Here is a 15,153-nt window from a genome sequence, read left to right on the forward strand (position 1 = left end):
TTTTATACTTTGAAATGCCTCTATTATTAAACCAAAAAGATGAGGAAAAACATAATTTAGAAGTCCCATCAGAAGTCTGAAAAATAAGAATAAAAACAAAAAAGAAGCCAGGAAGAAAAAAGTAATAAACATAGAAGTGAAAAGTAATGTCATGGAAAATAAAAGTAGTAGAAAGCATTCAAAAGCTAGTTCTTTGGGTGTCTGATAAATAATAAGAGATAAATAAAAATAGACAATGTTCAAAATCAGAAATGAGGTATAACCACAGACAGAGCAGATATTTTAAAAATAAGAGTATTACATGCCATATTATGAGTACAAATCTGAAATCTAGATAAAAAGAATTATTTCTTGTCAAAATATAAATAATCAAAGCTGAACTGAGAAGAACTGAAGATTTAAATAGCTAAATTACTACAGAAAACTCTGGAAATATTACATAACTACCACTGAAAGAGGCTTCAGAATCAGATGAGTTCATAATTGAATCTTAATGATCACTGGGTTCATAATCAAGTTTTATGTAACTTTTAAAAAACTGATAATCAAATGTTATTAAACCTATTCATTTATTAACGTCACTTAATTTTAACACAAAACTCTGAAAGAATTGGTGCCCTGTAATAAATAAAAATTATAGACCATTCTCATTTATATAGGTACTGAACTGATAAATAAAATATAACCATGTAGAAAATGATATATAAAAAGTAAGTTATGTAGGATTTACTCCACAAAAACAAAGATGCTTCAATATCAGGAAATTTAGTAATACTAATCCATTTTACCAGTTGGTTAAAGGAGAAAAAACAAGCTATTATATGAATAGATGCTGAAAAGGCATTTAACAAAATACAAAAGCATTTCTAATAAAATATCTAAGTAAAGTTGGAATAGAAGGAAAATATTTGATTAAAAATAAACAATATTTACCAAAAACCAAACATCAGATATAATTCCAAGTGGCAAAATGCCAAATGATTTCAATTAAAATCAGGAAGTAGACATGGATGATCACTGTCACCATCAGTGTTTAACACAGTCTTAACAGTTCAAATGGATTTAATAAGATATCAACAAGATATGAAAATAAAAATAAAATATATAAACACTGGAAAAGAATAGATAAACTCTTTTGGAGGGATGTTGGGGCTGGTGATATAATTGTATAACTAGAAAACCTAAGACACATTAATAAAAACTACTAGAATTAAAATGAGAACTTTGCAAATTTAGTGGATATAAGACAAACAGAAAAATCAATAGCCTTTCTTTCTTCTATTAATACCAAGACACTGAGATAGAGAAAATAGTTCATTCACAGTAGATTAAAAAATGATAGTCATAAATTTTAAAAGAATGGCAAAAAAACATAGTCAAATAAAACTATAAAATCATATTAAAGAACATAAAACATTTAAAGAAATGAAAAGACATACCATATTCTTGATTGAGAAAACTTTTATAATATTAAGAAGACTTAATATCACTAAAACTAAGTCTCTAAAAATTAGTATAAATATTATAAAATAAACTTTTATAATATTAAGAAGACTTAATATCACTAAAACTGTCAAGTCTCTAAAAATTAGTATTAAAAAAATTAGTGCAATCTCAATTAGAATCCCTGCTGGGATTAGAATTGAATGAAATTATCTTAAAGTTTATGTAGAAGAATAACTGCCTGTGAATAAATATGAAAGAAAAGTATACAGATTTGAAGAGAAAATCTTTACTGGATATCTATCAGAGTCTTTGAATTAGAGGTTATTAATAAAGGATATTAAAGTTCAAATCGAAAAATAACTGCCACCAAATACATATTTAAAAAGTAAGGACAGAGGAAGAGAAAGACTTATCAGCTATGAGAATATGCTATTAAGTCAAATGAATATGATATTAATGCTACATCTAATAAATTAGTGGAACAAAAAAGAGTACATAATAATAGATGCTGATATATATATGAAATTTTGACATATGATAGATAGTAACTTTATTTAGTGGGAAAAGGATGGATAATTTAACATGTAATACTGATGCAACTGGCTATGCATTTGGAAAGAATAAAGCTGGATGCCCAAATCTCATGTCATATGAAAAATTCCATACATATTAATGACATAAATGAAAGAAAACGTGAGACCATATGTATAACCTAGAAATGGAACAGACTGTTTTAACCAAGACTAACTAGAAATTATAAAAGGTAGTAATTTGATCATACCAAAATGAAAAACTTTGATATGGTACAATTTACTGTAAAAAGTCAACAGACAAATTACACATTAGAAATACACTGAAAATAGAAGATTAATAAATACTATACCTGCTCTTAAAATTTATTAAGGAAAATTCTAGTAATGCAATAGAAAATTGGCAAAATCTATGAATAGGTAATTCACAAAAGAAAAAATTAAAATATCTGATTTTCAAATTTATGTTTGGTTTCATAATGCTTCCAAATTCATATGACCACTTATATTCTCTTCCATAACTAGTTTCTCTCCAGATTTCCCTAATCTGTGATGTGATCCCTCCATTAAAGACCCTCAAGCAAAGAGGTTAAGAGCCCCCTGTGACTTCTTTCTCTTGCTTGTCTACGCAGCCAGGTATTCACCTCCGGTCCTGGAAGTCTTTTCAACCTTGATTCTATTTGAGCCTTTCCACTGTGGCCATGGAGAGGGCCACAGAGATACAGTGGGATGAGCATAAGCCTCGGAGTTCAACTAGGTTTGCTTTCATTCTCTGCCATTGACCAGCTATGTGGGAACAGGCATGTTACCTTTCTGTGCCTTGATTCTCTCCTCTAAGATGGGATAATTATACCTGTTTTCCATGGTCACTGTGAGAATTAACTGGAGTAATTTATATATAGGGCTAACATGGTGTCTAATACACATTAGGACCTTAAAAATGTCAGTTCCCTTCCCTACTTCAGGTTCTTATGGCTAGTCTAGGGACTGGGTTACTAGCAAAGATGTTTTCTGATTGGCTAACTGACTTCAATTCTTTGACGTTCAGAACACCTCCATACGTTGCTAACAGCTTAATTTTGCTAAAACACTGCTTGTGTTATATCATTCTCCTGATTTTCAGTTTTCAATGATTCCTTACTGCCTTTAGGAAAAAGTATAAACGCCATACCGTAGCCTTACTTCCAAGATCATCATTGCTCTAAGGTAAAAATTTAAAATCTTTGCCCAAGGTTCCCAAAACATATTTTTTAATCTTTTCATTTGGAAAAAGGAAGGAATGCCTAAAAATTTGGAATCACCTTATATAACAGCACATACTGTATTTCACCTCGATATTCTAAACCACCATCTACTGAGGATAATGATATAGGAAAGTAAATTCCACTGTTTTCCTGAAATACCACTTTGTACCTGAAATGTATTTAGTATATTTCCACTTAAGTCTTGCCACTCTAAACGGCAGAATAGGCATGGATGATAACAAACATTTATCACAGAAACTGTTATTGGCATCATTACTAATAATTAGGCATATTTTCAACACAAACTAATTAAAACAAGATTTTGTTAGAATTATAAGAAAAATAAAAATTTAGACATTTCTTTACTTTGGCTATCTGCTAAAAATGGCAAAAAATAACTCTCTTTTACCTAGTACTTCTTTTTGCAAGCCATGGCATCTGATTTGCAAGTTTACTTCCTGTTGTTTGGATGTCTGAATCTGCTGAGACCTCAATATGGCTGCATCTGACAATAATTTCAGATTTTTCATTTCCTCTTCAAGGCATACATTATTTCTCTGGGACACTGTCAAACTTTTATTTAGTATCCTTATTTCTGTAAAGAAAATTCAAAGTTTACCAATAGGTAACATTGAATCATAAAATGGCTCTCCAAGAAAATGACTATTTTCTTTTAGAAAATTAATAGTTAAAAGTCAAGATGACTTTTCTAAGTATAGTGCTACCTAACCAAAAGATTAAATTTTAATTGAGTAGTTATTCTGAAAAAGAAATGAGAAAAAGGATTGTATTGCTAAATGAGGCATGAAACACTTAAATTCTATTAAATGGCAATCCTGTCTGCTTTTTAAATACTCACATGAATGAATAACACAATACCTGTGTAATATTCTGGGTTTTATTGAAATTAAATTGTTTTCTTGGCAACATGATTCAGAAAAGCAAATTTAAATATGCTAGCATGAGCTGGTTGGGAGGCATTTCTAGAAGATAACCAGGATACATTCTATACGAATTATGAAGAAAGGTGGGAGGGGTGGAGAGAAATAAAAGGATACAGTGTCTAAAACCAATAATTTTATGGGCAGAAAGTATTAGTTAATATACCTTAATGAGACTAATAACACTCTGTCCCCTCAAAATGAGACAAGAATTTCATCATAGTAATCACTTCTCATTATTCTGTCTGCTTAGATTAAGTTTAATAAAAATATGCCTTCACAGCATTATGTAGATATAAATGTGCTAATTTTATATAATTTTGTGAGAAATGCATGGAACGTATTATCCTCAGAATGGTAATTATCAAGCTCTCCCTTCATCAGTCTTTTTAGCACTGCAGTCTTAAGCCATTAAAGTACACAAACGCACACGAAATAATAATAAAAATACTATAAAATTTGTACAACCACAATTAACTGAATCAATGAAGCTGTGATCTACACGAAAATCTGGACAGTCTGCTTTTCCAGAGAGTTCACTTGGCATTCCCTTCCTTGCTTAGTTATCCTGGATCATGTGATGGGTTTAGCATGTGATTGGGTATCAAAGAGGGTCTGCTTGGTTTATTGGTCTTGGAGCCACCACAGCAGAAATAGCAACCACATGGGCCAGTGAAGACCAGAAGTAGACAGCCATGGGGCAGACACGGCACATAGCTGCAGAGGCACAATGGCCAGTAAATGGTTACAGAAATAACACAGTATGCTGAACAGAGCACTGAGAAGAGAGCATGCCTTAAGAAGACGGATGAGTAGGATAAGGAATGTGGTCCAAGAAGAGAAAGGCAAGACATCTTTCTGTGGGAAGAAAGTCTGCCTGGAAGAAAAAGTGGCATTTAAGGTAGACCTAGGGCATGAACACAAGGGGTCTGGCACCTTCTTCATCTTTAACTTCTACTCAAAACGGAAAACCTAGAGAAATAAACTGGCAGGGACCAAGTAAGTGGGTCTTCTATATACCAATGATTCCTTTTTATATGGAAATTTTTCCCCTAGGAATAGCTATATGCTACTAAAAATTTATGGATGTGTTCCCATTTGTGTGATGAAAACTACTAGCACAGTAGTACGTAGAATTTTTAAAAGACTGTAGTTAAAGAAAATAAGGAGGTTGCAATTTTTCTTCAGACCTAAAAACTCCAGGGTATTTTTGTAGCCAGAAACATGGCTTCTCATGGCTGAATAAACTGTACTGTACCTAACCGTATCTGTCTGTGATTGAGTCAGAGTGACACTGCAGAGGAGCATGCACATGCTGTCACCTATTTATCGTCTGCCAGAAGGATACTGCTTGGGTTTGCAGGCTGACTGTTAGTGCACACTACTATCTGTCTCTAAAATAACTACTCATGTCAATGTGACTTTCTACCTAACATTAAAAGAATAAGAATCTGCAATACAAATTCATTTGTGAAATATATTCTAATACATGGAAAAAAGTACAGCAAGATTTCAAAACTAACAGGAGGTACAATGTTTCTAACATGGAATTAGGAGAGTAAATTCAACAGGGGTCAATTAATTTACCCTTGGCAAACTATACATCCCCTGTAGCTATGGCAATCCTAATGTCAAACATTCATTCCTTTATTTGCCATTAATACAACTTCCTAATTGTCAGTCATGTGTCTCAGTTTGGGGTTCTGAAATTATGATCAATCTATTTTGGAAATTGGACCTATCTTACGCTTTCCCTGTCCTTGCGTGACCCCATGAGGAAGGTCCTCCTAGCTTCATACATTAGACCTACCACAGCTCTTATGCTACCTCTGCCTCTGACTCAATCTGAAACTCACATCAGTTACACCATTTCTATGGCACTGATCACATGCATACATGTGATCTACTACTGGACTGTTATCTTAGGCCAGAGGTAACATCTCATTCATTTTTTAGTCCAATAATTTCTACCACAACATCCTCGAATTAACAGAACCTCAATAAATACCTACTAAATGAGGTTTCCACTACATGACTAGTTGACAGTCCTAAATATGTGTTTGTCTTACCTCACCCTTCATTTCAGAGGCAAGTATTTTGAGCCCCAAATTATTTAATGTCAGGCTCGGTAAGGCAATAAACACACATCAAAAAGAAGGAAACATTTTTAATAGGATAAGCAAATAGGCCTATTCTAGCCCTAATTTCATCAGTTTTATGAAAAATGTGGACTACATTTCCAAGCCTAATTCAGAACTTGAATTTTAAAAGTTTAAGGGTTATTCAGTCAATAGTTATTTTGAGAGTGGAAGCAAATTGATTCTAAACTTGCTAAGTATTCTGCCTTGGTAAAAATACTACTTTTTTTCTAAAATTTCTTCCACTAAAATAGGTATATTCTGGTTTGAGGAAAAACTAATCTATGAACAAGTAAACTTAAAAATATTGTTATATAAAGTGATAATCACTCAGTAAAGAGTAGGAAATACTTCATTTCTATCTGCTATTTAATATTCAGCATATTTTGTCAGCAAGAAAATATTAAACAATGCCTTTTCCTAGAAACTTTGTTCCTGTTTTAGAACTTGATTTTAAATGTAAATTAATTTTAATGTGCAAATCTTCTAAAGTGTCTGAATAATGTGTGCAGTGTATATGGGGTTTACTACATTAGTTTGCTGGGGCTGCCATCACAAAGTAGAGATTGACTTTCTCACAGTTCTGTAGGCTAGAAGTCTGAGATTAAGGCATTAGCTAGGTTGGTTTCTTTTGAGAGTCATGAGGCATAGATCGGTTCCAGGCCTCTCTCCTTGGCTTATAGATGCCGTCTTCTCCTTGTGTCTTCGCACGGTCTTCCGTCTTTGTGTGTATGTTTCCAAATTTCCTCTTCTTATAAGGACACCAGTCAAACTGGATTAGAGCCCACCAACTTAAATTTAATTATTTCTTTAAGAACTCTAATTCCAAATACAGTTATATTCTGAGGTACTGGGGAGTTAGGACTTTAACACATGAATTTGAGAGACACATTTCAGCCAATAACACTATATATTTTAGAATAGTTATTGGCATTTATATTGTGATTATAAGTATGGAAAAATGGATGAGCATGTGGAGGTATAGAAGATAAAATGGAAAAATGAAAACAATTGAGTTAGAGGAACTAGTATTTATTTTGCTTCTTAAAAAAATGTTTCGAACTTCGTTTTATGTCAGCTTTTCAAATGAAGAACTATACCATGCAGAATCAACTCACACCATAAGGCTATATCCATGGAGATCAAAAATAAAAGCTGGTATTTAAAAAAAAAAAGTATTTGTTATTTAAAATGTGTGTAATGTTGTCAAAGTTTGTAGCCAAAACATGTTTTTAGCTTTTAAAATAAGTGTTATATAATTTGCTAGCTGACACAAGTTTAATTAATATTATTGATCTCAGACAATCAATTTATTTGCCTTGATAAGATTTTTCTGTTGTTCTTAGTCCTATTAGCTTAGTTAAATGCACTTGAAATTATGTTAGGTGATTATGTTTTTAGGAAGGCTCTATAACCTTACTACCAAGGCATATTGATGTAATATAAACTAGCATTTAAAAAACCTCAGAGACTAGATTTATTATTTAATGAAGGGATCATAAAATACTATATAGATAGATTAAATTTTTTTTTTTTATTTTGAAATACTTAGATTTACAGAAAGTTGTAAGGAAGCGATTAGGGAGATCCTGTGCCATTTTTCCTCCTCCCTTCTCCATGCTGACATTTTGTATAAGTATAGTACACTATCAAACTAAGAAACTGATCTTGGTACAGTCCATGGAGCTAATTCAGATTTCACCAGTGATACACACTCTGTGTGTGTGTGTGTGTGTGTGTGTGTGTGTGTGTGTGTGTGCGCGCGCGCGCGCGCGCACATAGCCCTATGCAATTTTAGCACACATGTAGCTTTGTGTAACTATCAATAAAATAAAAATACAGGATTGTTCTATCACCACAAAGCTACCATCTTCTACCCCTTTATAGGTGCACCTACTCCTATCCCCACCATCCCTAATCCCTGGCAACAACTAACCCATTCTCCTTCTCTATAATTTTATTTCAAGAATGCTTATAAATAGACTCATAGAGTATGTAACCTTGTCGAGGCTGGATTTTTTTCATTCAGCATAGTCCCTTGACCATGTATTAATAAACTGTACCTCTTTAATTGCTGAGTAGTGTTCCATTGCATGGATGTAGCATAGTTTGCTCTTCATTCATTGAAGGACATTTGGGTTGTTCCCAGTTTGGGCTATTATGAATAAAGCTGCTATGAACATTGAGGTGTAAGTTTCTGCATGAACATAGGTTTTCATTTCTCTGGGACAAATGCCTGAAAGTACAATTGCTGGGTCATGTGGTAAGCGCATTTTTAGTTTTAGAGAAAACTGCAAAATTATCTTCTAGAACAGCTGCACCATGTTATATTCCCATCAGCAAAGTTGAGTGATTTGGTTTCTCTGATCCTTGTCAACACTTGGTATACTCAGTTAAAATTTTAGACATTGCAATAGAAGTATAGTAGTATCTCACGGTTTTAATTTGCATTTCCCTAATGGCTAATGACGTTGAACATTTTTTTCTTGTGCTTATTTGACATCTGTGTATCTGCTTTGATGAAGTTTCTACTCCGATATTTTACTCATTTTCTTATTGGACTTTTTTTTTTTGATGTAGAGCTTTGAGAGTTTTTAAAAAGTAGATTCTAGATACTAGACTTTTCTCAGATTTGTGCTTTGCAAATACTTGCCTTTCCATCCTCTTAACAGGGTCTTTCACAGAGCAAAAGTTCTTAATTTTGCTGAGATCCAACTTATTAATTTTTCCTTTTATGAGTTCAAGTCTAAGAACCTAGGTTACAAAGATTTTCTTTTTCTCTATAAGTTTAATAATTTTGTGTTTTACATTTAAGTTTATGATCCATTTTGAGGTAATTTTTGTGTAAGGTATGAGGTTTGGATCAAAGTTTTAGATTTCCAGCACCACTTGTTGAAAAGGCGAGGCTATTCTTCCTCTATTGAATTGCTTGTGCACACTTGTCAAAAACCAGTTGGGCTGTATAAAACAAACAAGCTACAAGGATATGTTGTACAAACAGGGAATATACCCAATATTTTATAATAACTATAAATGAAATATAACCTTTAAATATTGTGAATCATTATGTTGTACACCTGAAACTTAAATAACATTATACATAAGCTATACCTCAATTAAAAAAAAAAAACAGTTGGGCATATTTGTGTAGGTCTAAATAAATGGCTATATTTTTTAATTTTTAAAATTTAATTGAGAAATAAGACATACATCACTGCATAAGTTTAAGGTGTACAACATGATGGTTTAATTTACATATATTGTGAAATTAATTTTCCACACAAGGTTTAGGTAACATTCATCATCTTATATACACAATAAAAAGAAAAAAATTTTCTACATGTGCTAGAACTCTTAGGATCTATGCTCTTAACAACTTTCCCTTATATCATACAGCAATGTTAACTATGGTTATCATGTTATATACCTAGTTCTTATTTATCTTAAAATTGGAAGTTTGAACATTTTGACGACCTCCCTCCAATTCTCCCCTCCCCACCTCCCCACCTCTGATAACCACAAATCCGATCTCTTTATGAGTTTGATGTATAGTTTTTTGTTTGTTTGTTTTTTGTTTTTCTAGGTTTCACATATAAGTGAGATCATATGATATTTGTCTTTCTTTGACTTCTTTCACTTAGCAAATGCCTTCATGTTGTCCCAAATTATAGGATTTCAGTTTTTATAGCTAAATAATATTCCATTTTATATATACATCACAATTTCTTTATCCAATTCATCCGTCAGTGGACACTTAGGTTGTTTCCATATCTTGGCTATTGTAAATCATGCCACTGTGAACATGGGGGTGCAGACATAGTTAGTTTTGAGCTAGTGTTTTCATTTCCTTTGGAGAATATATAATTTTTTAAACTATTGGTGAAGAGCATTAATTTTGTTCCCTTATTTAGGAGAAGAGCTACAAGTCCACCAAATGAACACTTCTGCAGGATAAATGAAAATCTAATACAACAGAAGGAATGTGGACTTCAGAATAAAAAAAGAATAATTTTAGTTACAACCCTCTCCTCTGACAACTCCTCCTCCTCCCCACCAACACTGATGAGATAACTGACCAATCCAGGATGTCAGTTGCTGGTTGGGTTCCAGGTGGAATGTTGGGGTGTTCCCTGGGGCTTGTTGTGGCTGGTGGATCCACGGTAACTGGGCAGAGCCCTGTGGTGGATCAGTGCCATGGAGGGGCTGCTGTCCTCTGTGGAGCTTGGTTTTCGGCTGATCCTTAGGAAGCCGAGTGCGGTCCTGGTTTGGCTGCTGTCCAGTGGCCTGTGTTCTCAGTTCATGTTCCAGAGCCTCCAGTGGGAGACAGTGTTGAGTCTGCCTGTCCTCAGCTTATTGGTGGGTGTCTTATTTACCTTCAGACTTATTCAGTCTGTTAGAAGTCAACTGAATGGAAGACATGAAAAGCAGCTGGCAGAAACACTCACTGCACAGATTGAGGAGAAATGTCACTTCATCGACAAGCTTTGTGTGGCTAAAAAGGAGTATGTCAGGATGGAGACAACTTTAAAGAATGCCAGGCTAGAGAAGAAGCCAGTACATATACCCAGCCTCGCTGATACTTACAGAAAGTTGATGACAGTTAACCTGAGCTCGAGGAAGGAAATCAATTTTCTCATCCAAGAACTGAAGAAAGAGAGATCCCTGCAGTCTATGTAAGAAGAGATGGCGGAGATGCTAAAAGTGCTCAAGATCCTGGAAGAGGTCATGAGAATCAGGACTCCACAAGGAGCTTTTACAACCCAGCCAGGAGGCCAAGCACCAAGTCCTGATGGTCCGTTTCCTAGGAGTGGGCCCTCATATTAAAGCTGTGATGTTCTCTCCCCTCCACCCAGGCCTCACAAACAGCCAGGCTACATTCACTCATTTAGTCAGATCTTCATCTGAGCTGCACTGAGGCCAGTGAATGGAGGGCAATCCCTTCCTTTGGACCAGAGTTCCTCCAACTTTACAAGTGAGCACGGCAGTGAATTCCTTCACGGGCAACATCTCTCATCTAAAATATATTGGAATTCCCAGAACACACCACGAAGCATGGGACTTTTTCTATATTCAGCAAATGTTTGGAAGATCTCTTATTAGTTGTGAAAGAAATAGATAATTGAGACTGATCTTCTACTTAGTTTGAATCTATATAATAGCCTCATTTCTCAAGACAGTTTGGGTAACTATCATATATCAGCAATGTAAGTGAAGTATATATATAGTTATTCTGTATACAAATACTGCATTATAACTTGAAAATGTATTTAATTTGTCAATATAAACTTTTAGATGGCCACAGCATTTATTTCTAGAGTTTAATTCTGAAGTCATAAGTTTAAGTCAAAGAGCCTTTTTATGTGGGTATGTATATTTTAAAAAAAATAGATGAACTTCTTTAAGATGAAGTTAAATTGTACCCTTAGAATAAACTTTTATCATTTAAGTTTTATATTTTGCTATAGCAACATCCATATTAAAAATAAATTTGATAAAGAAGATGTGGTATATTTATACAGTGGAATACTATTCAGCCATAAAAACCAACAACATAACGCCATTTGCAGCAACATGGATGTTCCTGGAGAATGTCATCCTAAGTGAAGTAAGCCAGAAAGACAAAGAAAAATACCATAAGAGATTGCTCATATGTGGAATCTAAAAAAACAAACAAAACAAAACATAAATACAAAACAGAAACAGACTCATAGACATAGAATACAAACTTGTGGTTGCCAAGGGGGCAGGGGTGGGAGGGGACAGACTGGGATTTCAAAATGTAGAATAGATGGACGAGATCATACTGTATAGCACAGCGAACTATATACAAGATCTTATGGTAGCTCACGGAGAAGAAAATGTGACAATGAATATATATGTATGTTCATGTATGACTGAAAAATTGTGCTCTACACTGGAATTTGACACAGCATTGTAAAATGATTATAACTCAATAAAACAAGTTTTAAAAAATTTAAAAAAATTAAAAAAGAATAAAATAATATCAGTTAACATATTTTGGTTCCTTACTGTGATAGGCACATTGTGGAGTGTGTATGTGTATGTGTGCGTGGGCACGCATTTTACGGATAAGGACACTGAAGCGCAGAGATTTTGTAGAGTCATTATGTGAACTTTGGTTCTCTGGCTCAGGAGCCTTGTTCTTAGGATTCCAATGTACCTTTAAATATTTAAGAATTAAAATCCACAACACAAAAAAGGCCAGTATAGGCTGGCACTGACATACTGGCTACGTGGCCCTCTTCTAGGCCTGATGGTCAGGCCTGTAAAAGGGCAAAGACACCAAGGATCCTGCATTCCCTCCTGACTCTTCCTGATTTCTTCCACAAGTTCTAATTATTACATTTGACTACAGTTGGTTTAATAAACTTAAGTAAAAGCTTAATTAAATGGTTAAGACAACAAACTAGAAATAATAGTAACAAAATTTAAAGGGTGACTGCTGAAATTGTTTTTCATGTATAATTGACAACAAGCCCTTATAATTTTTATAAATAGAAAATAAATCAAAATAAAATTATAACATTTTAAGTTTTTAAAAGTATAAAAAGTTCTATTCACTATTTATACCAGCATTGTCTAACAGAAATATAATGCAAGCCACATATATACATTAAAAAATTTTAGTAGCCATGTTAAAAATGTAAAAAAAAAAAAAAGCATGTTAAATTAATTTTCACATTGTGTTTTATTTAACTCTACATAGCCAAAATTACTGTCATTTCAACCAAAGGCTACAGCCACATTCAAAGTGCTCAATAGCTATGTATGGTTGGTGGCTACAATACTGGACAATGTGGGTCTACACACTTCCTAGGCTCTTGGTCATCTTTTTGTGTAGGTGTGATAGTTGCTCAAGCTTTACAAAAATTAACCTTCAACAGCATTACACCCTATTTTCTCTGAATCTAAATTTAGGATAAAGATTATTCACTTAAAATTCTATGTTGTGAAATTGGCATGTTTATATATTTACGAGAACTGCTGCTAAATTTAAAGTGTGTTCTTGATCAAAGAGAATATAAAAAGGAAAGCATCAGCATATTTGCAGTTTTGTATATACTTGTACATGTTTGTATGTCTATGCCCTGAGGCTTTGGTTGCACCGATAATACTGAGTAAGGAGAAAGTTTTTTTAAAGGAGGGAAAAGCCCTTACAATAATATAGCTTCAGTTTCACACGCCCCATCTGTTAGGTTCACTAAGCTCTTGCTTGGAAACTGAATATACTGTTTTCGTGTATGTATTTCCATCTCTGAGCTTCTGCAGTGATCACTGTGTAACTTCTAAGCCCTCCCACTTCTGATGTAAAAGTGATATGATTTACTATAATGGTAAATGTCAAAGTTAAGGGTTGAAAACTACTCCCATTTTCTCATGTTAGATAAAATGTAAAATGTAATATTACTTGTAAATAAAAAGCAAAATGGGCATACACTTTGATGCTTCAATTCTGCTTTTAGGAATTAACTATGCTAAAGAAAAAATGGGACAAGATCATAGAGATTCATGAGTAAAGAAGTTCACTGAAGCCTTACTTATAAAAGCAAAAAACTATGATCAAAATGTCCATGAATAGAAAATCAGTTAAATAAGTTAAGATACATTCCTATAATGAGATACTACGTCAACACAGTTTACATTGTTATTTGGTATGACTGTGTATTTCCATGGCATATTATACAGAAAATAAAGTTTAGAAAGCTCTACATCAAAATGTTAACAGCAGACATCTCTGTGTAATGAGACTGCAGATGGTGTTATCTTCTTCCCTTGCTCTTTTTCTGTACTTTCTGTTTTAACATTGAAGCTATTTTATGTTTATGGTCAGAAAAATCCTTAAAAGCATTTGAATTTGAGGGGAAAAAATAGGATTATCAAGTTTTGCATTTGCCTCCTTAAAGTTCAAGAAACAAGTCTCAAACTGGCTTTAAAAATTAGACTGATAATTTTACAACTGATAGTAACCCACAACTTCAGGAAGGTGTAACTCATAAACAAGGCCACTCCTCTCTCCTTACTACCTTTCTCCAGATATAGAATTGATATGTGAGTATTACCAAAGACATTTAGAAAATACTCAGAGGTTTTAAAAGGCACAGACGGACTACCAGTAATCTAGGTTAAAATTTGCATGTACTTTTATTTCAGTTTAAATTCCACAATGTTCACTGAGCACCTACTACGTGACAGGCACAATTTTCTTAAAACACTAGAAATACAGCATTCAGCAAAGCTGTCAAAATTCCTGTCTTCCTGGAGATTATAGCCTAATAAGAGAAGTCTGGCAGTAAACATATAAATCAGTAAATGGGTAAGAATATTTCTGGCAGTGATAAATGTTATTAAACATGAAACAAAAATAGGATACAGAAGTGTAAGGGAAGACTACTTTAACTAGGGTGGCCAGGAAAGATCTCTCTGTTGACATCTGAACTAAGATCTAAGTCATAAGAAAGAGCAGCTACTTGTTCTGAGAGCCTCTTTGCAAGTCTCCCCTTCATGAACCTGAAGTGCTTTCCTCTGTCCCTATATCATATAGTCATGGCCACTGGACACATTCAGTGAGAGTCAAGTGAGTAAAGTTTTCTGAGGGAGGAATAATACTCCTCCATGCAGAGAGGTTGTTAGTGCCTCTTTGCTTTTCTGTCTCTTTCTGTGATTGTGACACACTGTAGTCTATGTGTTCCCTACGTGGTTAACCTAAACTAAAAGTCGTAAAGTGGACAATTAGTTTAAAAGATTTCCCCAAAGAAATCATGGATTAGAGAAGATACTAATAATGCAAAATAAATGAAAACAAAAACTGGTAGAGCTGATGCTTCTCCTATTC

General features: G+C 33.8%; 1 protein-coding gene across 7 annotated transcripts in view; it reads right to left on the reverse strand.

Annotated features, from left to right (window-relative positions):
* The window catches only part of LEKR1 (leucine, glutamate and lysine rich 1), a 254,695-nt gene that overhangs the window by 153,721 nt on the left and 85,821 nt on the right, over positions 1 to 15,153 (reverse strand). For 6 of the 7 annotated variants that reach the window (XR_012508923.1, XR_012508921.1, XM_074369025.1 and 3 more), the window contains exon 5: positions 3,630 to 3,815. The exons of the other annotated variant lie outside the window; for it this stretch is intronic. Coding sequence is in view for 4 of the 6 variants with exons in the window: in XM_074369025.1 (XP_074225126.1) it covers positions 3,630 to 3,815 (186 nt within the window). In the remaining 2 variants the exon portion in view is untranslated. The remainder of the gene's footprint in view (positions 1 to 3,629; positions 3,816 to 15,153) is intronic. 7 annotated transcript variants of the gene reach the window in all.

This window comes from Camelus bactrianus, chromosome 1 (assembly GCF_048773025.1).
Source record: "Camelus bactrianus isolate YW-2024 breed Bactrian camel chromosome 1, ASM4877302v1, whole genome shotgun sequence".
Taxonomy (NCBI): Eukaryota; Metazoa; Chordata; class Mammalia; order Artiodactyla; family Camelidae; genus Camelus; species Camelus bactrianus.